At 52.1% G+C, this 26,892-nt stretch overlaps 12 protein-coding genes across 12 annotated transcripts; 4 read left to right on the top strand and 8 right to left on the bottom strand.

The window, feature by feature from the left end:
• Positions 1-16: 16 nt before the first annotated feature.
• PtrM4_102540 (HLH, helix-loop-helix DNA-binding protein) lies at positions 17-1,382 on the bottom strand (the record flags this gene model as incomplete). Its single annotated transcript, XM_001936320.1, has 2 exons — positions 17-1,299; positions 1,352-1,382. 2 exons carry the CDS (start codon positions 1,380-1,382, stop codon positions 17-19), a joined length of 1,314 nt encoding a protein of 437 aa, XP_001936355.1.
• A 1,818-nt stretch (positions 1,383-3,200) lies between these two features.
• PtrM4_102530 (uncharacterized protein) lies at positions 3,201-4,397 on the bottom strand (the record flags this gene model as incomplete). Its single annotated transcript, XM_001936321.1, has 2 exons — positions 3,201-3,339; positions 3,391-4,397. 2 exons carry the CDS (start codon positions 4,395-4,397, stop codon positions 3,201-3,203), a joined length of 1,146 nt encoding a protein of 381 aa, XP_001936356.1.
• Positions 4,398-5,527: 1,130 nt separating this feature from the next.
• On the top strand, positions 5,528-6,502 carry PtrM4_102520 (uncharacterized protein; the record flags this gene model as incomplete). Its single annotated transcript, XM_001936322.2, has 2 exons — positions 5,528-5,555; positions 5,658-6,502. The coding sequence occupies 2 exons, from the start codon at positions 5,528-5,530 to the stop codon at positions 6,500-6,502; spliced, it is 873 nt and encodes a 290-aa protein (XP_001936357.2).
• A 1,139-nt stretch (positions 6,503-7,641) lies between these two features.
• PtrM4_102510 (UhpC, Sugar phosphate permease) lies at positions 7,642-9,211 on the bottom strand (the record flags this gene model as incomplete). The annotated part of the gene is made up of 3 exons (XM_001936323.2): positions 7,642-7,819; positions 7,879-8,944; positions 9,001-9,211. The coding sequence occupies 3 exons, from the start codon at positions 9,209-9,211 to the stop codon at positions 7,642-7,644; spliced, it is 1,455 nt and encodes a 484-aa protein (XP_001936358.1).
• A 2,481-nt stretch (positions 9,212-11,692) lies between these two features.
• On the bottom strand, positions 11,693-12,683 carry PtrM4_102500 (FabG, Dehydrogenase with different specificities (related to short-chain alcohol dehydrogenase); the record flags this gene model as incomplete). The annotated part of the gene is made up of 2 exons (XM_001936324.1): positions 11,693-12,558; positions 12,611-12,683. The coding sequence occupies 2 exons, from the start codon at positions 12,681-12,683 to the stop codon at positions 11,693-11,695; spliced, it is 939 nt and encodes a 312-aa protein (XP_001936359.1).
• An 843-nt stretch (positions 12,684-13,526) lies between these two features.
• Positions 13,527-14,516, bottom strand: PtrM4_102490 (uncharacterized protein; the record flags this gene model as incomplete). The annotated part of the gene is made up of 3 exons (XM_001936325.1): positions 13,527-13,653; positions 13,708-13,814; positions 14,028-14,516. The coding sequence occupies 3 exons, from the start codon at positions 14,514-14,516 to the stop codon at positions 13,527-13,529; spliced, it is 723 nt and encodes a 240-aa protein (XP_001936360.1).
• Positions 14,517-16,360: 1,844 nt separating this feature from the next.
• Positions 16,361-17,128, bottom strand: PtrM4_102480 (putative cfem domain protein; the record flags this gene model as incomplete). The annotated part of the gene is made up of 2 exons (XM_001936326.1): positions 16,361-16,577; positions 16,629-17,128. The coding sequence occupies 2 exons, from the start codon at positions 17,126-17,128 to the stop codon at positions 16,361-16,363; spliced, it is 717 nt and encodes a 238-aa protein (XP_001936361.1).
• Positions 17,129-18,118: 990 nt separating this feature from the next.
• Positions 18,119-20,251, bottom strand: PtrM4_102470 (TrpE, Anthranilate-para-aminobenzoate synthase component I; the record flags this gene model as incomplete). The annotated part of the gene is made up of 10 exons (XM_001936327.2): positions 18,119-18,189; positions 18,255-18,315; positions 18,379-18,438; positions 18,491-18,636; positions 18,684-18,777; positions 18,846-18,935; positions 18,997-19,790; positions 19,838-19,917; positions 20,035-20,183; positions 20,240-20,251. The coding sequence occupies 10 exons, from the start codon at positions 20,249-20,251 to the stop codon at positions 18,119-18,121; spliced, it is 1,557 nt and encodes a 518-aa protein (XP_001936362.2).
• Positions 20,252-20,707: 456 nt separating this feature from the next.
• PtrM4_102460 (TT-ORF1 multi-domain protein) lies at positions 20,708-21,946 on the top strand (the record flags this gene model as incomplete). The annotated part of the gene is made up of 1 exon (XM_001936328.1): positions 20,708-21,946. One exon carries the CDS (start codon positions 20,708-20,710, stop codon positions 21,944-21,946), a length of 1,239 nt encoding a protein of 412 aa, XP_001936363.1.
• Positions 21,947-22,610: 664 nt separating this feature from the next.
• On the bottom strand, positions 22,611-23,396 carry PtrM4_102450 (Nfu-N multi-domain protein; the record flags this gene model as incomplete). The annotated part of the gene is made up of 2 exons (XM_001936329.2): positions 22,611-23,306; positions 23,361-23,396. 2 exons carry the CDS (start codon positions 23,394-23,396, stop codon positions 22,611-22,613), a joined length of 732 nt encoding a protein of 243 aa, XP_001936364.2.
• Positions 23,397-24,291: 895 nt separating this feature from the next.
• On the top strand, positions 24,292-25,038 carry PtrM4_102440 (uncharacterized protein; the record flags this gene model as incomplete). The annotated part of the gene is made up of 1 exon (XM_001936330.2): positions 24,292-25,038. One exon carries the CDS (start codon positions 24,292-24,294, stop codon positions 25,036-25,038), a length of 747 nt encoding a protein of 248 aa, XP_001936365.2.
• Positions 25,039-25,916: 878 nt separating this feature from the next.
• PtrM4_102430 (uncharacterized protein) lies at positions 25,917-26,470 on the top strand (the record flags this gene model as incomplete). Its single annotated transcript, XM_066107470.1, has 2 exons — positions 25,917-26,410; positions 26,464-26,470. 2 exons carry the CDS (start codon positions 25,917-25,919, stop codon positions 26,468-26,470), a joined length of 501 nt encoding a protein of 166 aa, XP_065961919.1.
• Positions 26,471-26,892: the final 422 nt, after the last annotated feature.

The following is a 26,892-nucleotide window of genomic DNA, read 5'->3' as shown; positions in this document are numbered from 1 at the left end:
TCGACCCCTATGATGCTCACCCAGCTGATCGCCGGTAGGTTTCGTTATCTTCGATGAGTTTCTCTAGGAAATTCGCAGCCTCGACTAGGACTTGACTCTTGCTGAGACCACCGCCGCGGACGGCAGGCACGACTTCGTTCAAATCTTTGTAGCCCTGCTTGATTAAATCCCGACGCTTCTGCTCAGATAAGATGTGGTTGTTACGCTTCTGTTCTTCCGTCAGGTTCTCGCGGTGTGTCTTTTGTGCTGCAGCCGGCGTCCGCTTCTTCTTGGCGCTTTCTTCAGCCACGACCGCTTTGCGGGCTTTGCTGCTGCGCGCAGCCTTTTTCGGAGTGTCTTTGCCGCCCTTGGCTAGACTCTTTTTCCGCTTCTTTGCCGGCCGATCATCGTGCTCGTCGTTGGAGACATCTTCTTCAGACTGATCGTCGTCGTCGCGCGGTCCAGGGGCAAGTGAAGAGGCTGTATGGGTATATGTGGTAGGGCTGGTACTTGGAGCTTCAACGATACCTGCTACTGCGCGCAGCAAGTGTTGGTGCGTCTCTTCCACGTCGTTTATTGAAGACCGTGCCGCAACCTGTGAGCTCGGGCGGCCGTTAAGTCCGGAGAAGCCGGATGGACTATTGAATGAGTTGTCTGTGCCAAAAGTATATGATCTCTTCAGATCTAGCTTTTGTAGCGGCGGCCCAAAGTCTGCTTGCTGTTGCTGCGGCGCTTTGCTTGTCGACCACTGCGGTGGAAATTGTGGATCCATGCCCTGGCCATTATGGCTCGGAGTCAGGACACCCAGGCGTTCATTCATGAGACTGTGCGGGGGTATAGTCATGGACAGTCCAGTGTGACTAAAATCGGAAGTGCAATTTACGGCAAAGTTTGTACTTGCATGTGGCTGCTCATGCATGCTATGTGATCGGCCGTTGATGTACGAGGGCTGTGCCTGATTGAACAGCGTCGCGGCTGCCTGCAGTTCATCCTCTGTATTTGCTAGAAAGTTGGAGTGTAGAGACGGCGCATAGTGCGGGTCGTGGTGGAAGTTGTTTTGTAAGCGCGCCTGGTCTGGTATTGTACTGGTGACGCGGTGGACGGTGGGAGGGGCTATAAAGTCCTCCCAGTTGTTGTAGTCATGCGCGCTTGCCTTTGACTCCAGGGCTGGCGGGAGGGGTTGCGAATCGAGGAGGTCAAAGGGATTGGTCGACGAGAAGAAATTGTCGAGGTGCTGGTTCTCCATGTCGCTGAGGATGGACTGGCCATTGTTGTCGCAGGCCGAGGGAATGCTTTCGAAGAAGTCATTGGAAAAGGTGTCTACTCTCACTGTCAGCCGGCAGTCACTTGTAAGCACTCCAGGTCCACCTACAGCCAAATGGCGGCGGGTCCTTGTCGTTCATAGCGGGACGTGGGAGGCTTCTGGCGGTAGCACCCGCGAGCCCCGCGAACGAGTGATGCGACAGGGTATCCAGCTTGATTTTGGGAGGTGGTGAAGGTGAAAGGGTGGTGGTGGTGGTGGTAGCTACTAGGTAGAGAGTACCTGCTAGAGTGCGAGGATGTCCGGACTAGCGCATTCGTACGCCGCTCCCAGGGCAGATCTAGACTCGAAAGCAGTCGCCTGGTCGTGACGGTGCGTCTCAGGTCGGTTCAGATTGGAGTTGTTGGGAGCTGTTGGGACATATGACGTGAGGAACGGTGACGGATCGCGACGGTCGCTGCGAGGGCAGGCCGAAGGGTAGAGTGTGGGGAGACGGTGCTATGAGCAGTCGCATCCCCGGCATCCAGCTCCCATGAATCTCACTGCGTGCCTCGGGGAAAGACAATCTAGTGTTTGTGTGCTCTGCGGATCGACGCGCATGAGAAGTTCGTGTTCACATGCCAGAAGTCTTGCACCCACATGAGCCCACAGCTGCCACTACTGCCAACTGCTGCCGCTAGTCCGTTCCTAGTCGCTTGCTCCGTCCACTACTTGCCGTCTAACGGCCAAGCTTTCCGAACCGCCCCGGACGACATGCTCCAATTCCATCGGGCGCCTCTAGTGACTGTTATAGCCTTTCGACTGAATACTGGTACAGTAGGGTTTGCACTTTGCGCCTTCTTCGTGGCAGCCCTCGTCTTTTTTTGCTGCAAAACGCGCCATCCCCCGCATTCCCAACCGTTCATTAGCCAAAAGAAAAATAATCCTCCGCCCGCCCTGTTTGACTGACTCACTCTCAACCGTCACACGACACTCTCTCTAGTTGGCTGACATGTACCGATCGCCCCTGGGGTTGGGAGATCTGGGGACCAGTCTGGGGGCTGGTACTGCATTACTGTATGCACCCTACCCGTTACATCATCCATCACGGCGCGAGCGACTACAACACACTGGTTGCGTTAGGTTCCCCGCCGTATCCTCGGCCTAGATTACCATGATCATCTTGACTTTTGTCGCCTCGGCTGCAGATCACCATTTGAGTCCGCCGTAGGCAGTTTACGCCGTACGGCCACCGAAGCTCGTACGATACCCCTATGGGTTTGATTGAAAGAAGCTTCTTCGGCCGATCCCGTTGCGGAACACGGTCAAGCACCCTGTAATATAACACACAGCCAATGGAGAATCACATGTATTCATCCTCAGTAATACCACGGGACCATCACAGGTCGTTTGATACATCCCTTACAAACAGTCTACATGAAACTCATCATCACTTTCATGTGTTGAGCTTTCCTCCCACCAGCCTTTTCGCTGTTGCGGCTTGACCACTTGAAAGTTCCATTCTCCAACCAGGCCGGAGTTCCCTTGTAACATCCATCTCCCACAGCCAACACAACTGTGGATAGGCCCAGAGCGCCGGAACACCAAGCTTACGTATTTGATATCCCATAATCTCCATGAACCACCCCTTAGCGAACCCTTTCGCTGTTCCCTGCGTCTCGTGCGGGAATGAAACGGCCTTGATCCTGGACTTCAGGGGTCGGAGCATGCATGCCAAGCTGCTCAGCGGCGATGTTTGATCCAGAAGTCGGAGGGTCTGATGGTGCCTAAGTGCAATCACCCGATCATGCTGGATTTTGTATGAGGCACCTTCTGCAGTCCGCTGAAAGTAGACGTTGCAGCCGTCTGCAGTCTGTTCCTCAGCTCCGATGCGGGTCAGGGATATGTTGGCCGAGTGGATAATTAATTTCCAGCTCAGCCGTTCTCATCCACTTGAGTTGTCGTTTGCTCATCGTACACTTCAACCCATGAATGAGAAGAGAAAAGAGCGTGCCATCAGAATGATTGCCAGACCCACCACCGCAGATGACACGACGTTGGCTGACGCATCCGAAGAAGGCAACGGCGCACCCTTTAATACCATATTCGCTGGTCTCGCACTGTCTATTGTCAGCTCTAATCTCACTCTGCAGGAACAAACGCAAACTTACACAACATCCACAGCATCAAAATACGCATATTTGACCCTCTCTCCATCCTGCAGGTTCTCATTCGTAAGCACACTGGCCTCGTTCGGGAAATCCATTATTGGAACGGCCGGGTAGAAACCCCTCCTCTTTATGATATACTGTGCCAGCGCATACAAGGCGTAATTCTCCGCATTATTCGCAGCATCATAGGGCATCTGCGTGGACAACACAGCAAGCAATTTCGCACGTGTGGCGCCATAGGCGTACTTGAGGGTTTGTGGATCCGTGCGTCTATCAGGCTGTTCGTTGAGTACACCAGCGAGCACAGAGGTGTTCATGGCACCTCGAGATTCAGCAATGACCCACTCACTCGTCGAGTTGAGAGGCGCGGGTGCAGGACGCTGGACGACTGCTATACCAATCTCACTAAAGTGCATAACCATCCGCGCCCAGAGGGCTGCGCGGTTGTAGTATTCCATCAACCGGTCCTTTTCTATCTGGTTCTGTGCTTTCCTGTCGATGCGCGCGTCGAGCGAGTCCATGGTAAAGTAGTCGGGACAGAATACTACGTGGGGGTCGTTGCCAATGTTGTATGCCGCGTGGTCGCCTTCGCGCTTGTTGCCTTTGTTGCAGAGCTTCATGGGGTCGTCGCATCGTATGTGTATGTCCGAGTTTACTGCTCCTTGTCCCCCCACCAGTACGCCATAATTCGCTGCCCGCTGCAGATTTGTCGCAATCATATCTGTATAGTTCCCTAGTATTGACGAACCAAAGAGCTCTCGCGCTGGCTGAGAAGTGAGATCGAACGGGGTGGCAGCGCCGAAGAGCATCGTCATCTCTGAGAAGCCATCGCGGATCTCCTCAATGTCGGTAAACTCACAACCCTCACCGCCCGTGAGTGCCGTCGCGTAAGTGGGCCGGTTGGAGACTTTTTCGTCATCGATAGCACCTTGTTGCGCATATGCGTGGGCAACCAGCGTCGTAAGGAGGATCGTGGGAAGGTTGAAGAACGCGTGGAGCGTGGGCATGTCGACGAAGCCACCGGGGGGCCGTCCGGTTACCGATCTGTGATTTCGTGATTTCGAGCCGTGTGAGCATGGGTGAAGCGCTGATCTCCTTCTATAACGAATGTGTATTACGACTGCAGCAACGGCAACCTTTGTCGCTCAGCGACTTAACGTAAGAAGGATGCGCAAGCTTCAAGGATCCCGTTGAAGTGCCCTGACCTGACGCTTTGTCGCGAAAAGCAAAGCGCATGAAGGGGTCCCGGCGAACGCAAGTAAGGCTGAACGCGCGGTATCCGCGAGATGTCCCGGTTTATGAGACAGTGGTGCTTGGCAGGATCGCTCAGATAATTCGGCCTCGGCGTATCAAAGATAAATGCTCATGTTGCTGTGTTCAAAGGCGTTTGCCTACAACTGAGTCGAGTTCGTTTGGCCGCGTTATTGCTGACAATAATGAATCGAGTAACAGATCCTGCCCACGTGAGGCGCATGCGTTGGAATCGTGTCGCAGGCTGCTCGATGTGGCATGAATCATCCGGCTTGAAACGCACAGCAGAGCGGAGCAGTAGAACGCCAAGACGTTGTTGCTCATCCACCATGTAGGGGCGGTTCCGGGAAGCATAGTTAACCGGATGTCAGTTACACAAAAGAAAGCATACAGCACACCGACATACCACCATACTGAAGGTATAGTTCTAGTGTCGAAAGGGCGGTCGGAGGTGTGGAGCAGCTGTCCGCTCATACAAAAGAGTCACCCCACACCTGCAGACAGCCGTCATCTGCAGGTCTCCGCCCCAATCAATTGGCGCTCCGCCAGGAAGGCGGGCCGTGGCATATCGAGCTGCTGAGAGATGCTGCGATACCATAGGTTTGGCTGGTTTGGCGGGTAGATGTCGTCCGTAGTGGAAGCGTTGGTGTGCACATGGTGAAGATAGGCGGGGTCGGTCAACAAGTCCATGTTGCAATCTCCGCAGAGCCTCAACTCCGCATATGACTCTGATCGGCTGGCTACGTTGTTAGCCGGATATAAAGTCGGTCTGATCCGTGCTCGAGAAGCGTGAAGCATCCTTGGAGACCAACTCTCAAGACCAACCGCTTGACCCCGCGATACGCTAAATCGCACCCGTCGTCCTAGTATCGTTGTTCCTGACACCATGCCGGGCCAACAACTCCCAACATCCAGTGAGTCTTGATTCGCTTGTACAGCCTCTGCAAGCATTCGTTTGCAAGGCTGTAACATGCATTCTCTCCAATGATTTCAAGGCTGATCATGCGCCACAATAGCGGACCCCGCAAGCCGCGCGAGCATGTCTCTGGCAAGCCTTCAACGCAACAATCGTCGGATTGCTCCCATGCTCAACAACTGGGTGGATGAGCCCGACGTAACCACTCGATTGGTGAATTTCGGTACCGAATACCTACAAAGCCTGTACGAGGCGGGCATTGAAGACTTGCTCGAGACAAGCACCGTCAAGAGCGGGTCGTCCATGGCGCCTGCTCTCATCCATCAGAGCAATGCCTCGATCCACAACCCGCCATCACTGCGCTCGTACTGCACTGATTCGACGCCGACTGAGACGAGCATATGCACTGGACTAGCGGGTACATTCTCCGGGGTACCACTCTTGGTAGAAAGGAACAACGATGGCATACTCGAAATCCCAGATGTCGTCTGTCCAACACCAATGTTCGAATGCGTCTTCTGGTTCCTAAACTGCGATTACACCTTTGTCGACAAAGAAGAATGGGAAGTCCACTGCGCCTCGCATCTCCGCGGCGAAGAACCACCACAGACGGCGCAGTGTCCGCTGTGCGACTGGACCGTGACGTGCGAGTTTGGCAAGATGGCTTGGGATATGCGCATGGAGCACATCGCATACGATCACGTCATGCAGGGTCAGACGCTCCAGCGCACCTCGCGACCAGACTTCCACCTCTTCGAATTTCTGTGGCAGCGCAGACTCATCGACGACGAGGATTTGAAGGAACTTAAAGGCGGAAATCATAACTTGTCGCATCCGCCCGCCAACTTTGTTGAGACCGTTGGCAGGAGACGCGATAGAGATGGACGGCGGCATCGGACGCAGCACGTTAGAGCACCTCGACAACCGGTGCCACGTCGCTCATAATCCAAGCGACAATGCTCTTTCCTTGCCGTTGTACCCGCCCGCTTACACACATACTGTTCAGCTTCTTTCTCCTCTTACTCCTACTCTTTCCATTACTGCATCCATTTTCGTTTGCTCCAGCGACTGTCCACAGATTGGCATACCCAAGGACACAAAAGCATGACTCTGGCGTTTTAGGCTCGGCTATGGGGAAAATGATACTTTTTTCTTATCTCTTTTCTGGTTAGTTTTATCTCTTACCCACCCCAGGCTGTACGCGCGCTCTCCCCGCTCCAGCCATAGCTATGGAGAAGAGAAGAGAGAGAAATCATGTACGTAGTAATGACAAACCATACAACTATATCACATCATCATGCGTATCCTACGTTTTCAAAAGAAAAATGAAAACGTGTTTCTCAGCAACGGCAGAGAAGAAGAAGAAGAAGAGTGAAGTACCCTTATATAGCCTTTTTCGTCCCGCCAGCCGTATCCTCCCCAGCCGTCCCCTTCCACCATTCCCGCTTCCGTGCACCATCTTCTTTGCTCCTAATTCGTCACTATGAACATCCACGTTACCTAAACCATTCAATCTAATCAGCCGCACACATGCATGAGAGTTTTTTGGCCCTTTTTTCCCGAGGTGGACATAACGCGTCTGCCTAGTTTTTGGTGGGACAGGGCTGGGACTAGCGAGGGCCGGTTGCGGAAGGTTGCTGGAAGGCGTGAGCGGGTATGCAGGGAAGATTGTTTAAGGCGCGGGAGGGGGATTGGTATGAGAGGGTATCTAGAGATGGCTGGTTATTGCGCAGGGGTGGTGTGGTGGGAGGGAGGTCACGTGGTTTGTTTGAGAGGTTCAATGTTGTTTGGGCTCCTGTGTACGTGGGAAACCGCTTGGAATTAGGTAGACAAATGCAATTAAACTTCTATTAGAGCAGCTTTAGCATCTTCGCAGTATTTTATTCTCAGCACACATTTCCAAAAGCCTAGAATGTTGAGTAGGAGGGGGCGGCAGGAAACAACACTCAAAGTACAACAATCAAAACTGATCAACGTATATTATTGATAAACCTCATCCATCTATCTGCGCTGATTCCTGCAGCCGATTTATTCTTGCATTACCACACACGACCAACCCATTCTATAGCCAGAAAGGAAATGATCTAGTAAACATAAAAGGTATGGTTATCGCTGTCCTCCTCCCTCAGCTTCTTGTTCTTGCGCATGAAGCAAATCTTTGCAGCCCACGCGAACAACGCAGTCGCAACACTAAAGGCGGCCGAAGAAGACAAGGCAATGACGTAGCGTGGGCCATCAGACTTGGGCCAGAGGTACGGGGTCCTTTAGAACATGTTAGCTTGGCTCTATACACACAACAATTAGGGTGTTAGGGGACTTACCAGATAAACGAGGCGTTCATAACCGTAGTAACGATACCGATAGCGACGGCCTTCTTCTCGGGCGTCTGACCACATGTTGATCCACACCAACCCAGAATCAAAGAGTTGACACCATAAGTACCGATTGTGAAGATGACCATGGCGACGTAACGGCCCGCAACACCTATCTCAGCACATGCGAGACCAAAGCCGAAGGTGGCGACGGCTTTGGAAATGGTAATGTGCCATGTGCGCTCGTTGAACTTGCCGGAGGACCATGAGACGGCGATTGTGACGGCGCCGGCGATTAGGTAAGGTGGGCATGTGAGGACAAGTGTGATGGTCTGACCGAAACCGAGCGTTTCTACGACAGTAGGGAAGAAGTTCTTGAAGCCGTTGGCTGCGAGATGCATGTGCGCCATAGCAGCGAAGATCCAAACCATGGGGTCCTTGCCGGCTTGTCTGAATCCAGCCCAGACGGAGGTCTCGCCCTTGTTGCCGACAGTGTCCAAGGCCATGCGGTTGGTGGCGAGTTCACGCTCCGCTTGAGTAAGCCACCAGGTGTTGTGTGGGAAATCTGGGAGCAGGAAAAATCCTACAATGGCAATGACAAATGTAACAGCTCCCTGGAGGATAAACAACCACCTCCAGCCTGAGATGCCGCCTACATCGCCGAGACCGTGGAAAATGCCCGCTGCAATCAAGCCCGCGAAGGCGGTGGCAAGGATGTTGCCGGTGTAAAGGATGGCAATGCGGGTGGCGACTTCCTTGCGGGTGTAGAACATGGAGAGCATGTAGACGGCGCCGGGGTAGTAGGGCGCTTCTGTCACACCGAGGAAGAAGCGGGTGAGCAGGAGGCCGGTGAAGTCTTTAGACAAGGCAGTGAGGGCTGAGACAATGGCCCAGAGACCCATGCAAATACCCATATAGCGACTAGGACGGGTTCGGTTGAGGAACATGTTACTGGGGATTTGACCCAGAAGGTATCCTACGAACAAGATGCTCACGCAGGTTTGGTATTGGGTACTGGTGAGGTTTAGGTCTTCTTCCAGGTCATCGAGACGGGCAAGTGCAATCGCATTACGGTCTAGAATGAGATGTTAGTAAAGATGGAGGTCCCCTAGAAAATTGTGATAGGCCTACCAAGGTAGTTGAGCCAGTACATAGACCACAGCATGGGCATGATCCATTTGTCGAGTTTCCTGACGAGTGCAATCTCTCGTGGATCCGTCTTCTCGTATGCTCCAGAATAGTCGACCTTGCCGACTATGGGGACAGACTTCATGAGCTCCTCGTCTCGAGTCTGAGCTCGCTCAAGCGTGGTGACGACCTCATTCTTCTTAGTTTCCATCATAGTTGCTGCAAACAGTTGAGATATGGTGATGTGAGCAAATCAAATGTAGAAAAAGTGTCGATGGATCGCCAGAGACCGAGCTGGATGATCTGGGGAAGCAAAAACCCTAGGACGTGGAGTCGCCTCTTATACACACCACCAAACCCCCACAGTGATGTTGTAGGACCCATATTGCCTCAGATCATGTCTATCAACCAGGTTCCGAAAACACACGGCACTGACTAGTTTTCTCCGCGCATGCATACTACCCAAGAAACCTAAGACGCTTCTCTCGGCCGTCTTGGAGAGTCTTGACGCGGGTGATGGCGAGGTAGCGCGGGCTCTCCCATGGCAAGTGTGCCCGCTGCTTATTCTTGGGAGGTCATTCAACTACCGGGGGATGGCAAACATGCAAGCATGTGGCACAAAAGCGCGGCGGGGACTTGTCCAGAAGCTGGGCATTCCTGACTAGTAAGCGCGGGAGCTCACTGGTTGTGGTCCGAGCCTTATATCGGAGTCTTTCGGTGGTCGCGTGTTTCGTTTGAAGTCGCCAGTGTGTCGCCGACATCAAAATTGTTGAATGAACGTGAGCATCATGTTACAGTAGGGGGTCGACTTGTTCGGTATACGCCGTAGTATCCGGACCGTAAAGTATTGAAACATGAGGCTGGATAAACACCCGCGGCTCTTCTCCAGTCTCACCTCACCCAGCTGAGCACATCGTGACGAAGCACGAACCCCACCCCAACAAGGAAATGCCGAAATACCAAGAACAATCCTGAGGCAAACAATAGCGCAAACCTTTCAGCATCAAAACTCGTAGATGCTTCCGGTCAATCAGCCCAGACGGAAGCTGAAAGTCTTTGGGGTCTTGTCGCAGGAAAAGGCGGATTGGCAAGCCACCAAATCTTGGTGTTGGAGGTTTGGTTTGTTTCGAAGGCCTGAAAAGCGACCGAGCGTTGGACTTGGAAGCTAGGGCCAAGCAGCCGAGATCTGTTCCAAGAGCTTGGGTTGAAGTGCGTTGCGGGGAAGGTAGCGCCGACGCTGCACTCGTGGCACGGATGGGGTTTTAAGCGTCCTGGCAGTGCGTCGTTCATGGAGCCGCGCTCGGATATTCGTCGGGTGTCAGAATGACAGGAGCCCGTCCATGTAGTTTAGCGTCAGCTTCGTCTCGAGGCCGCTTGGGTGGAAAATGGAACTGCTCCGGAGCACGCATCCCTTCCACCATCATCTGGCCCAATCACGAGCCGGCCAAGCCAGTCCACCGGAAACCCTTCGTCTTGGCCACCACCAGGCGCAAAGGCCAATTAATATTCTTCTGCACTATTGCCCATCCTCGCGGGTCATGTCGGATGTATTTTCGGTAGTAGTGGCATGTTACTGTGAAGACCCCACGGGGTTGGCTGTGGAGCTCAAACGGTTTCCCAGAACCATGGATGTAACTTCAACCTGCGTCGCCGATCGTCTGTTACGCGTTCGCATAGAGACCGGTGGGCAAAAAGGTCCTTTTGGTAGATGTTGAGGTCATCATTCAGTGAGGGGAAGAGGACGCATCTCCGTTACGTCAACAGTCCATCACTACGCAGGTATATATGCCCTCATGAGGGGGGATGGCGCAGTGGTAAAGCGCCTGGTATTCCTTTACCGCACTCCAAATTTGCAGTGTAGTAGAGGTCGAAGGTTCGAATCCTTCTCCTCTCACCGCCACTTGTGGCTTTACCAAAAAATATCGAACGGCTTACTCCAACTCGCAAATTTTCACCTACCCCTGCAAACCTAAGCGACAGGTTATAGCCGCAGTACACCCGAGCCACGCACTGCTACGACTACAAACACTACGCTAAGCTTGTTACAACCCTACGCCTCGTTCAAGATCCCATGGCTTTTTCCCCTTTGAGGTTTTTTCAGACTTAGGAACACGAGGAAAGCGTTGCAAAAAGAGATAGGTTGAAGAGAAGGAAAAACAGGCAGCTATAATAGGGTTTTACTTTCTCTCCTCCCCTGTAATAGCTAGGACATGCCTAAACTACATTAGTCAAACATAACCAACGAACATCAAAGGAGAGATAAAAATAGCTAGAATGGCATCTGCCACCGTCCTACATAGTCTCTGACTGATAAAGGACGCTAATGGATTACACACACACACACATACATACATGCCCTCATGAGCCATAGCGCGGATAAGTATCCGCATGATGCAGAGGGATGCTCCTTATGCATATGCATACTCTGGCAGAGACCAAATAAGACAAGGTCTGCACCGAGAATTCGACAGGTTGAACGCGATGATGAAAAGGTTGGTCTTGAAACGAAGCTGCTGGGATCTGTATACTCAATCTCTTTACCCCTCAACATTACGAAATCAACCCTAAGAGTCTCCCACTAACATCTCACGGTACGCGATCCGATAGATAAGAAAACAAGTTACCCCAAACCACCGCTGCGAGACGAATCTCAGCCAACATCCTGACAACCCCCAGTTCTGGATTCCCCACCTTCCTAATTCCAGTCTTTCAACTCCCTCTCCGTCCACTCCCATAACTCCTTCGCCAACGCCCTATCCCTACCCTGCCTCGTACTTGGAACCGTCTTCACACCAACCGGCTCATAATACGCCCCATTGACCAAATTCTCCTTCTGCGTAGTAGCCGCCCACGTCTGATTATACGCGCCCGTAACCGCCGTCCGCCAATCGCCGTGAGAGAGCAAATTTATAACCTGGCGATCCATAGAGTTGATATGCACAAGTAGATCCGTCTTGATGAAGCCCGGGTGCACCGCAACGGACGTGATACTCGGGTGTCGTGCGGCAAGCTCGACTGAGTAGAGCAGATTGGCTAGCTTGGATTGATTGTAGTATACCCACTTCATGGGGTTGTAGAAGGGTCCGTAGCTGGCGTTTTTAGTTTTGAGCTTGGAGAACTCGATGCCGGAGGATGGTCCACCGGCCTTGTATGCCACAGAGGAGAGATTGACAATGCGGACGTCTGGATTGGGTTGCGCTGTCGTCTCCAGCATTAGTGGTAAGAGGAGCTTCATCAAAAGGGCATGGCCGAGGTGGTTGGTGGCAAATTGTAGTTCGTAGCCGTCTTTGCTCAGCTCGGATGGCGTGGCCATGATACCGGCGTTGCATATCAAGACATCGAGGCGGTTGGTTAGTGAGAGAACCTGCTTGGCAGCGGACTGAACTGAAGCAAGGCTGGCGAGGTCGCATTCTATGAACGTTATCTTGGTGGAGGGCGAGGATTTTGAGATCTTCGAGATGAGTTCATCGGCGCGGGCTTTGTTGCGACCGCTGAAGAAGATGTGTGCAGGATTATGGGAGGGCAGGAAAGAAACTGTGGACGCTCCAAGACCGGTGGTACCTAGGGGTTAGTCAGTGAGTTGCTCAGGTCGGACGAAAAGATAATCACTGACCACCTGTGATGAGGAAGACCCTCCCGGACTGGTCTGGGATATCTGTTGCAGGGTCGAACTGGATGCTGGACATTGTGGTGACTTGAAAGTTCAGACGCTTGATGAGGCGGTTGATTCAAGCTATACTGGTGTAGATATAGCGGCGTTGATGGTGATGGTAAGCATCATCCTACACACTGCGTTCCCTATATATCTCCATCCTAGCCCCTTGCATGTTTACAATGACAACCTGGACATGCGACTTGAGTGGTGAGCCGGCACAAACTTTCCACGGCCTGGTGCTGGAGGACCAACGTCATGCCGCTACGGCCGAAACGCGCATTAGCGAATCGACACCACGCGTAGGCTTAAGCCACAGTCTTTAATATTGAGCCGTCTTCCCATGACAGTACAGACTTTACTTATATCCGTCCCCGGTCGTTATCGTGCGGTTGAATCCGTCATCACCCACGCCTACCATGTGTCGTCACCTTCGCTGTATTCCCTCTATCACCTCAGGCATGCCAGTTGGTAGAACTCTAGTGGTTGCAATTTGGCAGCAAATCACATTCCGGCGGTTATTCTCTAGTCGATCTTCGTTCAAAAGATCGATCGTGCATACACATATATGTACGGCAGGCAGTCTTGCTCTATGCGATGAGGCCCCCCATCCCAGGGTATACCAACCAAATCCCTTGTTCATTTGCAGTTGCCCCGAGCCCGTCGGTCAAATATCGAAATTGCATTAGAAATGGTACAGATTTTTTAAACTCCCAAAAGTCGTTGTTTTCTACCTAGATACATGTCTTACAGCATGCTGATGCTCCTATATTCACCACAAACACCAATAAAGTACTGGTAGAGCTACCTAACGACCAAAAATTTTACACACACCACCGAGACAAGGCCGTTTAAGCTTGAAAAAATACGCCAACTATCACCATTGCGACTTGGGGTGGGACATAAGCCAGGAGATATCTGGCATGTTGTTCGCACAGGGATCTTCATCGTCAGACCATGAATCTGATCGAGCCCTCGCCTTTCTTTTCGGCTTCACGATAGATCTGTAGAACAGGTCAGATTTCGGAATAAGCCAACAGACACGGGGAAGCACTAACGATTTTGCATCCCATAGTTTTTTGCCTTCCGCGAGCAATTGTCTCTCGTTTTCTTCGAACAAACCGGCCAAGATGGCCTCTTTCCTGTAGGCAAGCTCCTCGACTTCCTGGTATCAGTACAGTCGCATTGGTTGTTTAGAAAATCCCTTTGGGTTAGGCCGTTTTTCGAACCTAAGGGATATAAGTTCTTCTTTCTTCAATCTGAATTGCTCCAGGCACTTCGACGCAGTTATGCAGTCATCGTCGAAGCCAAAGACATTGGTTCCTTCGTCGTGAATGTCGTGCATGAACAGCCAGTCCTTCCAGAACGCCTGACATACTTCCTTTTCTTTCTTCGTTTGCTTAGGCTTCGTGGTTGGAGTCTGAGCCGCTGGATTGCGCGCTTTTTTCGCTGGTGTAACAGTCACTCTGGCTTTCTTCGCAGATGCCACTGGCGTGGCAGGCTCGTAGTCACTGTCGTTTGGCGCAGCTGGCCGTTTGCGTCCTGAGGCCTTCTTCACTGTAGGACGCCCGTCTTCTTGGGTGTTCTCGGGCCGACCTGTCCTTTTCGCATTCTTGGACGATGAAGGAGGGGCGGCATTTTCGTCGACTGACTGATCGATTTTGGCAGTAAGAGCTATCTTCTCTGGAACGTTTTTGGTATCTGGAAGGGTAGCGTGTGTCGCACCCTCCATATCTCTGGTTGCGTTGGTGCAAGGTGGAGTCTCTTTTGCTTTTGGAGGGATAACGCGGTTGGTGTCAACTATATCCGGAGTTTTGTCCGGTACACGGGGTTCAGTCTGGTCGACAGTCACAGCTGGCGGCTCCATGGCGATTTCATGACACGTTCAAGGAGATATATCTAGAAGATGGCGGAATAAAGAGAAGAAGGACGAGAGGGGTGTGCCCTTATTACGGATGGCTCCACTTCGTATCCACTTTGGCGTTATCTAATGCGCGCTGCGGGGCATCTGGTGAATCACACATCGGTACGATATGCATGTACCTTGTCAGTATCAGCGCAAGATACCGTCATCGCGAAGCAATGGATGTCTGCTTGTGTCGCACACACGTTATCTCACCTCTACGAGTCGAATGTATGATCAAATGGAACAGGAGGATCATAATACCAAGACTGTCGCTTGTGAAAGACACCAATCACAGCTAGGTCGGTACAATGCACAGGCGATTGTACATCACCACACCCCTTGCATTGCCTCTTCCGTCTACGATTCATATCCCACCTCACATCATTCTCGCTGCAAATCATCGGAATCATCTGTATAGGTTCCGACTGACATTTCCCGCTCCGCAGGTGTCTAAAACAGATATTGCCGCATGACCATGTCGTCAAGGCATCATCTCGACTGAACTGCCGGAGCTAAGATCAAGTTAGGAATTTATTGTATCTACTACTTGCTTGGCCGTTTCCACGCAAGAACCTTCCAGAAGACCCTAGGTCTCATTACCCAGAGGTCATGGCTAACTGACTCTCATTCTCGCACCACTACCGTCTCAGTATGATTCTAGAATCTTCTATCCAGCTTCTTACCGGTTCGTCCGCCGAGGCTCTACAACTCTTCGCTAAAGTCAACGAGACAGAAGTGACGAGTTGAAGTTGAGGTTGAGACTGTAAGTTGTGTGAGGAGTTGACCGTGCAATGCTCACATCTCACATACCCAGCTCCAACATCGTGCTGTATCTATGTATCTATCCTACCCTAAGTAACATCAGTAGTCTCAAGCTCCTCCTACACCATCAATACCATCACCCTCTCCAAACAAAACAAAACAAAACAAAACAAACCATGTCCACCAGAAGCAAACCGCCCCGTGTAACCCCAACCCCAACCGAACCCCAACCGAACCCCAGCCTACTCCCAGCCCTCTCCTAGGCACAACGGAATACCCTGCAAGCAACCGGCAACATGCTGCAACACCCCATGCCATGCCATGCCATCTCAAGACATGGAGATTGTGCTGTGACTCCTGTGCAAGTACCAGAGACTCGCGGAAAGTGGGGGACTGCCCCAACCAACGCCACCCAAAAGGCCAAGACTTATACTGCATTGCGGCTGAGCAAATAGATAAATAACGGGAAACGCTAAGTTGACTTCATGACTTCAAACATGTAATATCACTTCGCACATATGTGTCCATTGACATGGTTACGACGGCAGCTGTTTGGTGAAGTAATTTCGTTTAACTGACGGCTTGTAGCACATAATTTTGCGAAGCGCTCGTGTTGCGTTGCACGGGGACAGGTGGCTGGGGGCAACGTGGACACAGGTGGTGTTGTACAGGATGCTGATCACGAAAGGGAAGAGAATGGTCGGAGGGTGAATATGGTCCAAGATGATGTCACCGAAAAGAGGTCGAAAAAAGAGTCCGTCAGTGGTATTATCATTGATTTTGCTATCTACAGGAGCTACTATTAGAGGGGCCCGTTGCACGAGTCCCGGTGTCGGGGTATCAATCTCATGCTTTGCAATACCAATTCCATCGTAATCGTCATGCTCATCTCGTTGTGTTCGTTAAGGAAAAGAAAAACCTGCCCATCCATTAAGGTATCCAAAGCCGACCCTCGCAATTACTATCTCCCCATTCGCTGTCAGTCATTATACACATTACTCCATCGAGCGAAGACCTTGGACATGACGTGAAGATGAGGGCGTTTAGAGAAGAAGCCAGGCGACAACACCGGCACCGGCCATGAAGGGCATGGCGGTGGCCTGGGCACCGGCACCCTCAACAGCAGAGGAGGCGGCGGAGGCAGCAGATGAGGCGGCGCTACCGACGGCACCTGTAGCGGATGACACCTCGGAGTTGATGCTGTTGGTGGCAGACTCAAGAGCTGAGCTAGCGGAGGCAATAACGTCGCTGAGGGAGGACCTGGGTGGTCGTTAGTAAGTGGTGAAAGAAGCAGGTAAATCTAAGACTTACTCGAGAGAGCTGATGGCAGAAGAGGCAGACGCAGTCCTTGAAGAAACGTCAGATGCCACGGCAGAGGCAACGCTGGAGGTGAAGCTCGAGGCGGCGCTGGCGAGAGATGAGGTGATGCTGGCAATACCAGTGGCGCCTGCGCTGCCGCTGTTGGTCGAAGAAGCAGTACCGACACTAGCGATGGCAGAGCTGAGGATGGGGACAGCAGGAGGAGTGCCAGTGGCGGTGGCAGCGATACCGGCGCAGCGAGCATAGGCCCAGCTTATGGCGGCAGAAGACTGCTCGGTGTCGCAGGCCTGGAGAGAGCAATCGCGGATGCCATAAGCCCAGTTGGACTTTGTGCAGAAGCAAGCGAGATCGTCGGATGCGCAGGAGAATTCGGTCTGGGCAATCCTGGCCATGTTGTTGATGCACAGCATGGAGCAGTCGCCGTTGGGCATGGGCATGTCCTGGGAGAAGACAACACCAGCAAAGGTGGCGAGGATGGTGACGGACTTCATATTGACTGTAGGGGTGAGGAGGTAAAGGAGGCGGAGAGGATAAGTTTGCAAGAAGCTGGAATAAGATACTGGAGTATCGAAGTGGAGGAGCTTCAAGTGTAGGACTGGTAGTCAAGCTGGGAGGTTGATGATGTTGGGTGAGTGAGGAATGGAAGGGAGGGGAGTGGGAGCAAGTTTATATCACAGGCGACACAAACAGTAGGGGCTGGTCCGTGGCTGGGGAGAGTGAAGTTGCGCCCAGCTTCCTGCGTGCAAACAAGGCCAAAGGAGAGAGTGCAGCGGGCTGGTGACGGATTAGAGCGCCAGTAGTGGCAGTAGCGGCAGGGATAGCGCCCCAGCGGCCAGGCACTGCTCCACGATCGCCGCCAAACCAAGGAAGTCGGAAAGCACGACCGGCACCCTGGCCAACGATTGGTCAATGCCGCGGACGCACCTTCCCTATGATGTCTCCCACAGCACCGAGGGGCCGATAGCCGAAGGTGCATGTACAACTCACATATTGAACCAAGTTAATGCTGTCGTCGCAACCCAATGGTACAGACGTGCGTCACTTGTTACTCGTCACTCGTCACTCGTCACAGTCGTCATCATTCCAGCACGAGCAGTATTCACTGTGCTTCTAGCCCAGCTATGCGTTCGCGCCGGTGAGACCTTGGCCTGCGGGAACCACCAAATAATCAAATCTTGTTTGCACTCCAATTGCGCCGCACCACCACCAGTCAGTCGATGGGCGTGACGTCGTGATAGCGTCTGCCACTACAATGTCTCTCATTTCATTTATTTTTTTGCAAATCAACCTCGCTTCCCCGCGAGTAGATGGATCTTCGGTCTAGGCCCATACCACGACCACGGCCGTTACCCTGCCAATCATTCTCCTCAAGTCCCATGCTACCTCGTGCAGCATGTGCAGCCTCCATCAGTGGCGCAAAACTACCCAGCCTCACAAAGAGTGCGCGTCCTCGCCTCCTCCCCGCCTCGTGAATTTGGTCGTCACTCGTCGCCCTCTTGCTGCTCGGCCAGATGCTTCTCTTCAGCCGATGTAATGCAAAGCGTATTGGCGCCTGTCACATCACCCGTCAGTCAGTGCACGCACGTCTTAAGGCTGCGCAAAGCAGGAAAATCTCACCCAGCTTGTTGATCGTCTCCATCCACTCATCATATGGATCCGAGTCATACACTATGCCGCCCTGCAGCAGCCAATAGTCAGCCAACCACCCCGTCACGGAAGCAGGGAAACTGGGCAAACTTACCCCTGCTTGGAGATAGGCGATACCGTCTTTGACAAGCATGGTCCTTAGTGCAATGCACGTCTGGTGCAGACATCAGCCTCCTGTCAAACTCGATGAAGCCAAAACTACTCACGTCCATGGCACCCTCTATTTCCTTGTCGCCGTCGACGCTGCCGTAGCCAAAGTAGCCTACTGCGCCAGCGTACACACCGCGTTTTTCCTTCTCGAGCTCGGCAATGAGCTCCATAGCGCGAACCTTGGGTGCGCCGCTCACAGTCCCTTGCTGCTCTTAGCCCAATTCCCACTTTTACAAACGCACTACTCACCGGCGGGGAAGATTGAGCGGAACGCGTCGAATCGCGTTTTGCCAGGTCGCAACACCCCTGAGACCTCCGAGACCAGGTGCTGCACGTGGGAAAACTGAATTGCAATTCATTAGCATTCATCTCATCACGCCATGCCCGGATAGCATGCTCCGAACGGATTACCTTTTGCACGACCATTAGCTTGTCAACCCTTGTGCTTAGTGGGTCGCACACGCGATTGACGTCATTCCGGGCCAGGTCGACCAACATGACCTGGGAAAAAACAACGTGAGCTTCAACGTCGTCCATGCAGCTTGTCGTCAAGGGCACCCACATGTTCAGCTCGGTCTTTGAGCGAGTTCGATAGTTCTTCGGCAAGTGCTGCGTCTTCTGCCAGCGTCTTACCGCGCTTGACTGTACCCGCGATGGGATGCGTAATGATGCGACCCTGATGTTCCTTTACCAATAGCTCCGGACTGGCTCCTATTATTTGGAACTCTTCACAATCGACATAGAACAAGTAGGGCGACGGGTTGACGTTTCGAAGGTTTCGATAGACGTTGAAAGGATGCAAAGAGGTGGGTCTTGCAAATCGCTGCGAGGGTACTGCCTGGATGATGTCGCCAACGCTAATGTGCTTCTTCAACGTCTTCACATGATTCTCGTACCCTTCTTGGCCGATGTTTGATGAGTACTCGTTGCCGACCTGGATCGGCCCTTGTTCGGGCAGCGGAACATCCTTGGCCTTGAGCATCTTTACATATCTCTGCAGTGTGCCCTTGGCTTCTTCGTAGGCTTCTTCCAGTTTGTCCATGCTCTCCGGGACCCGGACGTAAGTTATTACCTTGACAACCTGTGCAAAGTGGTCCAAAGCCACCAATGTATCAAAAAGCATAAAGAAGCTTTCTGGCACTCCGAGCACGTCTTTTACATCGTCTCGGCGTGTCTTGGGCTCAAAGTACTTTACGCAATCATATCCCACGTATCCGACTGCCCCGCCTGTCATGGGAGGTAGTTGTATCGAGGGCACGGTTGCGACGCGGCTCTTCGCAAGCTCCTTCTCAAGGAGGGGTAACGGGTCTGTCTCTTCCCCATGGCCGGGACCAGTCTTGATGACTTTACGCGGGTCTGATGCTTGTCAGTCAGCTGTGAAAAGCTTATTTCCAAGTACCGACCTGCGCCAATGAAGCTGTACCGTCCTATCGTCTCTGTTGTCGCAGCACTCTCAAAGAGGAATGACAGCTTCGACTTTGATCTGAGCGCTGAATGTCAGCTTCATAACACTTGAACCGACTACGTGTATCCATTTCCTTCCAGGATAACCCTGCTCAGGTGTTGTATTCGCCTCGCGCTTCCAATGAGTCACACGTACTTTGCTGAGATTTTCAGGTATATGCTCGACGGCGTCAGGAATTCGGCGGATATCGAGGAGAAGATGGGAACGAGGTTGGGTGGGTTGGGCGAGTTGGCTACCGCAGCCAATACTCCTCGAATGGTGTCGAGCGATGGCTGAACGCCTAGCTATTGTGGTCATGCGCTCAGTATTGTGTTGGCTGATTGGTGTGGCGCATACATACCTGTTGGGCCATATTTGCGGTAGCAGCAATGCTTTACAAGGCGACCACAATAAGACTACTACGGGTTCACTACGAGTGTAGAAAGAGAGTGAAAGGTGACTTACACAGATGTCGCAATGTGTATTGAACGATGCCAGAAATGATGGATGCCTGGCCAATCGGAAAGGGCATCGTTCCGATGCAAATTGTTATCGATACCCGCTCGACTCGACCCCACTTAGCGGCTAGCTCCGCCCAGCTTTTACACAATACAAGGTCTGAGTGCCGCGGCGGCGCACGTCACAAGCGGTGAACTACTCTCTCCCGCACCATCGCCAGGCTACCAGGCTTATTCAACATCGCTACCGCTCAACACCAGCGCTCGCGCCTTTTGCTTCTCGACTGCCCCTTTACGCTCCTGAGAGTCTACGAAAATATCTGATAGGGGAAAACGAGGGGATGCGGCCCACACGCCGACACGACAGCGCAATGGAGCTGCCACGTACCCTGGACCAGCCATGGACACCGCCTGAAATGGACAAAGACGACACGCTCGCGAGATCCAACTATTTCGAGATATACAGTAGCTCTCCTTTGCCATATCCTACGTCGCGCGAGCAGCGATGGCTCAAGGATGCTCGTCGTGTGCGCGACCAGCCCTGGTTAGCCGACAAGTACAGCGCCAATACGCCCACCAGCGCATCGCGACCCAAACCCAGTTCAAGGTTCACTGATCCGCCTCCATACACGCCAACACGGCCATATTATCTCAACGAGTCGCATCTGGCATCCAAAGGCCCACCACGCTATCCCTTCACACCGGAAAGCTCGCAGATACTGCAGCGAAGCACTGAACTTCCCACCTCGCCTATACTATGGGACGAGCACTCGGAAGCGTCTTCATCCCCGTCTTCATCGCCCGTGCAGAATGCGCTCTCTTCATGCATATCGCATTTCGAGAACCTGATCAACACGCAAGAGCCCGATGACGACCAAATGGAGTACATTGTAGGACAGTTCGAAGCCATGGCCGCTCACCTATCGACACCCGAAGCACAAGCAGACGGGGCGGATGAGCTATACTATTCTGATCCAGATCAGGGCCTCGGTATCCAACAAGCCGAAGAGAAAGGTGAACCCATGGAAACGCCAACGCAGTTTCCAGAAGCTTATGTGGCGGAAGTAGGCAACTACATCGAGGGCGTTCAGAAGACCATTTGCGATCTCAAGAAGCGCCTGGATGAATTCAAAACTCTGAATAGCATCCAGCTAGACGTCATCGAAGACCTTCGCCAGCAAATGCGACTGGTCCGCCAGGGCATGCGCGACGAACTCGACAGGGGTAAAAAGGAAACATTTAATCCGGAAGATACGCATCATTTTGACAAAACTCCTCATCTTGAACCAAATGAGTTTTCTTCCCCTCAGCAAACCCCCAAGCAAGACGACGCGCACAAAGACGCAGACGCAGATGCGCCAGGCGAATTCGGCGTAGATAGCTGGCAAACTCTCGTCGACGAGGAAGACATCGCACGACTAGTCCAAGAGGAATACACCAAACTGCTGCGTAGTACCGTCGATAGCTTGACCCTGGACGACCTCGAACCGCTACCACCACGACCCAAGAGGAGACACATTACTATCATTCGTTCGCCGCCTAGGCGTAGCTTCTGGGCTTCTTTTGGTGAGGCACTGGATGCCATGACGGAGCTTTTGTTCGAAGAATGAAGATATTACCATATTGGATGACGACGACGACGACGACGAGGCAACGATGATGAATGTTTGGATCATGTACCCGCCTGTTGAGCGACACACCTATTCTCTTCCTTTTCCCTATCTCCTTTAGTCCTGATTCACTGTCTGTCTGTCTGTGTTTCCTTTACCCTATTCTCACTGTTTGGTTCAGAATGACTGTTACGCTTGCATACGAGGGAATGCACGAAGACGACGAACAAGATTACGAGGGAACGGTTGCATCACGACGAAGATGCACAGAAACGAAAAACGAAAGATGAACGATCATGTATAGACGGCCGTGGTTGGATCGAGAGCATAATTGCAATGGTGTTTATTGAGCTTTGTTATTGCCAAAGAATACCCAGGGTTTTTGGGCATTAAGTGGCGTTTTCTTGGGGCCTACATCTTTCCCCTTATCTCTACCTTTTTCGATACTTTTCTAACTCCATCTCCATCTCCTTCTTGTTTTGTAATTTATACAGTGGAAGGATACCTAATCACTTTGTTTACCTATACCACATCTTTCCTCCTCGAGTTCACAGTCCAATACTTGGTAGAAATGAAGTGCAATTGTGGACGCTTTTTATTATGCAACAACTACAATTGCATTGGTATCACATAATCTCTCTCCCATGCAGACACCACCTAACACTCACTCTACATAATCCAAACTCCCCTTACCGACCGTCCCCGCAACAGCATCCGGCCCCTTCTGCTGTCTCAACTTCTCCTCGAACTTTGCAAACTCCTTAAGCGCAATCTCCTCCTCTTGATCCAGCACTTGCTGCACACCTTTAACCTCCTCAATATAATGCATCAACATACTCTCAATCCCATTCTTCAGCGTCACAGTACTAGAATCGCAAGTCCTGCACGCACCCCTCAGCTTCAGCCACACCTGCCCATCGTTAAACCCACGAAACTCAATATCACCGCCATCCTCCTGAATCGCAGGGCGAACGCGTGTTTCCAGTAACTCTTTAATCATACCAACGACTTCATCATCGTTTTCGTCGTAGGCCAGACTGTCGTTTTCCTGGCCGCCTTGGCCCTGCTCACCGGCTTTTGCGGCGACGGTGTTGACAATAGGTTGGCCGGATGTCATGTATTCATTGATGAGGGCGAAGACTTCGGGTTTGATGTGCGCCCAGGGTGTGGACGAGTCTTTTGTTACTGTGATGTAGTCTGCGCCGAAGAAGACGCTGGTTATGCCGTCGATGTTCATGAGTTGGGCGGCGAGGGGTGAGGGGTGCGGTGGGGCGAGCGTGGACCGTGGGTTTAGGTATTCGAGGAAGGGGGATGATATGTTTTCGGGGAGGACGCGTTGGTTGGGGTTGAATTTCAGGGCCTGGGGGGGTTGTTAGACGGTGCGGAGTGGGAGAGTGGGAGGGAGAGTATGTACATCGGCGTTTGGGGTGGGCTCGGTTTGGATGAACATTGTTCTCCGGGTGACTGATGCTGAGGGTACTGCTATGTTTTGGCTCCATGATCGTGCTGAGGGTCTATGTTGGAGTCGAGAGGCGGTAATGGGGGGATGGTTGTTGATGTAGACATCTTGTGGCGATGCGCGGTGTTGCTAATCGTATAGATGGCGTCGTACGGGAGAGGCTGCGCATAGCAGAACGCGACAGTGTGCTGGAGGCCATTTTTCTAATAGCTTGTAGGGACTTTGTACGAAAATGTGGTCGTGGTGTCGCAATGGCGAAGTGTACAGGTGAGTGCTTCGAAGTTTCGGTAACTCGGCCAAACGCAGAATGACGTTTGTTGGATTATTCAGCCGTTGCTCTTAGTGGTCATCCTCTACAACTCTTCAATTCCCACATCAGACCAAGCCTAGTATGTTGACTTCAACTAATTTGTATCATGCGTTTGAGGCTGTATCTTTCTCTTGCTTTTGATAACTATTATGCACTGCTGCGCTGGCGGTGGCTCAAGTAAGAAACATCCTCATCCAATGGCCACGACGTCACATTACACCTGAAAGCGCAGACGCGCCAATCGTTCGCTGTCACATCCGCGCATTCCAAACCTGCGAGATTCCAGAGTTGTTCATCACCACTACTACTGTCATAGAAACATGTTTCACTAGATGCAAAGAAAACGTGCAAACGAATAATTGTAGTGAAACATATGTACCTTTGCCGTTGCTGAATGGACAGGACTAGGTCTTTGTTCACTTGTGCTAGGCTGTTCCAGCATATGCATTTCCTTTATCTTGAGGGTTTGTACCTAGACGGACTCTCGGTACACCAGTCCAGTTCTTGCATTATCTTCTTTGTAATAATTTTCCAAAGGCTGGCCCTTTCCTCTATTGCAAAAGATATCTTTAAGTCATGTCAGCCTACGATATGAACTTTGAGCAACGAGCGCCTTCGATGGATATGACTTCAGTTGAGCTGAGAGATATGAGTTCGCCGGCTCCAACATACAGCTCTACCTTTCACTCAGAAGACATTTCCAGCACGTCGCCCCGACATGCCTCCGTAGCTACGTCGAAGAGCGGCACTCCGAACAACCCATATTATCAGTCGAACAAACATTGGCCACTTCCTTTGACACCTCATCCAGAGCTAAAGGCACCTGCAAAAGACGAGGAGGAAGCTCAAGTCAAGCCTGACTATCAAGACCCAAAACACCCTCATTTTGCACAATCTATCGGCCCAGACTTCCCAACAACACTTCCTCCACGCAGCCGAATGCCACAAAAACGAGTGCTTATACCATGGATACTCTTCATAATCTTCTTCCTCATAACATTGTGGTACACGTCGATGCTATTTGGCGCACGCTTCCTCTCCATCACCCGACCCCTACCACCCCCAACACCACAAATTAACGTCTACATCAACGGCGACATCTTCCAGGGCGCAGCTACACTCTCCATATCAACGGCAGTCATACAAACCAGTAGCCCGACGTCTACCCCACCACGCCCAACACCAACGCCTGAGCCTAGTAGCAGCGGAGATGCACTTCCCGATATGAGCAATGACCTAGATAGAATATTCACACAGCAGCAGGCGCGCAGCATAGCGGCGCCTACGGCTTTTGTAACGGTCACGAGAGGGTGGATAGTTTGAGGGATCCAGGATGTATGGTTTTGGGTTGTGTACGGTAGCCCCACTTCACGCGCCCGCAAGGCGCTTATGTACGTTTGTACCCACATGATGAACGCTTCGACGAGAATACATGATCTTCTTTTTTTTTAAAAAAAATAATAGTATTAGTCTCTGTTTCTTTGCAATACAATTGTCTGCATAATCATTTCCATCCAAGCCTTTTCCAACTCCCATGACGACTTCCTAAAACTTCCTAGACAGTTCACCTACCATGTTCGCGCATCCAGCGAAGCGCCTCACAATCCCCATCATCCCCACCCAGCGAACCGCTCGTCAACTGGTGTTTGAAACACCTACCGCCCGCACCCGTTGCGCATAACGGGTTCACTAACTCGATAGAAACAATTACCCGGATATATTTCTCCACCTCCCCCCATACTCGTGCATTGCGTTACATCGTGATGTCCGTTATACCTAGTAGATCCTATACTGGATATAGAAACATGTCGCTGTGCCGCAATACGACTTCTATGCGAGGCTGCACCAGTGGCTGTGAGGTACCGGAGTACCTTGCATGTGCCTGCGTGCCTGCGGGAACGGCAGTGACGGAAGGATTGTATGGCGGCTTAGCCTGATTTTCGAGATCGGGGGGCGCGTAGGTGGACTTGGACTTGGATTGGTATAAGTACTGCGGAAGTATGAGATGTTTTGTTTCTTTAGCATTCGTTCATAAAGTCAGTTTATTTTCCTTACGATACATTCGTTCGTGTTTCCTATCTATCATACCATACTCATCCATCTGTCCATTCATTCATTCTACACATTCATTCAGTGATCTGGTATCACGAACCCAAATCTATCATACAAATAGCCCACCTACTCAATCCCACCCATCCACAATGTTCTTCCCCACCACCTTCGCCACATTCACACTCCTCCTCCCCCTAACCACCGCCCACCAAACCCTCCAACAACTCTGGATCAACAACGCAACCCCCGGTCCCCAAATCGGCATCCGCACACCCCCCAACAACTCGCCCGTCAAAGACCTTACCAGCCCCTCCCTCATCTGCAACGTCGGCGGCACAAAAACCCCCTCTGGCGTGAAAACCCTACCCGCCCCCGCCGGCGCCAAAATAAAAGTCCAATGGAGTCCTCTCGTGCACATGGGACCCATCACACACATGCTATACGGCCCCGTGGACGATGCCTCGCAAACAAGTGGTGAGGGCGCGGGATGGTTCAAGATTGACGAACTGGATAGTGTGGGGGGCAAGTGGGCGAGTCAGGTTATGATTGGGGAGAATTATACGCATGAGTTTAGCTTGCCGGAGGGGTTAGCTAGCGGCGAGTATTTGCTCAGGAGTGAGATGGTGGCGTTGCATAATGCGCAGTTGGTGGGCGGTGCGGAGTTTTATGTGGGATGTGCGCAGTTGAAGGTTGAAGGGGGTAAGGCGAGTGGGAAGAGTGAAAAACGTGGGAAGGGCGAGGCCTGTGGACCTACGATTAGTTTGCCAGGGGCGTACAAGGCGGAGGATAAGAGTGTTTATATTCCGGATGTTTACAGTGGGTTCGAAGTGGGGAGTTATAAGGCGCCTGGGGGTCCTGTTGCTGTTTGCGGTGGGGGAAGTGGTGGTGGAAGTGGTGGTGATGGTATTCCGGCTTCTGGTTCTCCGGCTTCCAACTCTACTGTCGCTCCGTCGGGGAGTCCTACCTTGCCCAGCGCTTCGACCATCGCTCCTACTGGCTTCGCTACTCTTGTTCGGCCTTCACCCGGTGTTGCTGCTCCGACTGGTACTGTCCCCAAGGCAAGTGTTGGGACGGCTAAGATTTGGGAGAAGTGTGGTGGCCAGGGGTTTACGGGTCCTACGACTT

The sequence above is a fragment of the Pyrenophora tritici-repentis genome, chromosome 5 (assembly GCF_003171515.1).
Source record: "Pyrenophora tritici-repentis strain M4 chromosome 5, whole genome shotgun sequence".
Taxonomy (NCBI): Eukaryota; Fungi; Ascomycota; class Dothideomycetes; order Pleosporales; family Pleosporaceae; genus Pyrenophora; species Pyrenophora tritici-repentis.
This window is presented reverse-complemented; position numbering and strand designations above follow the sequence as displayed.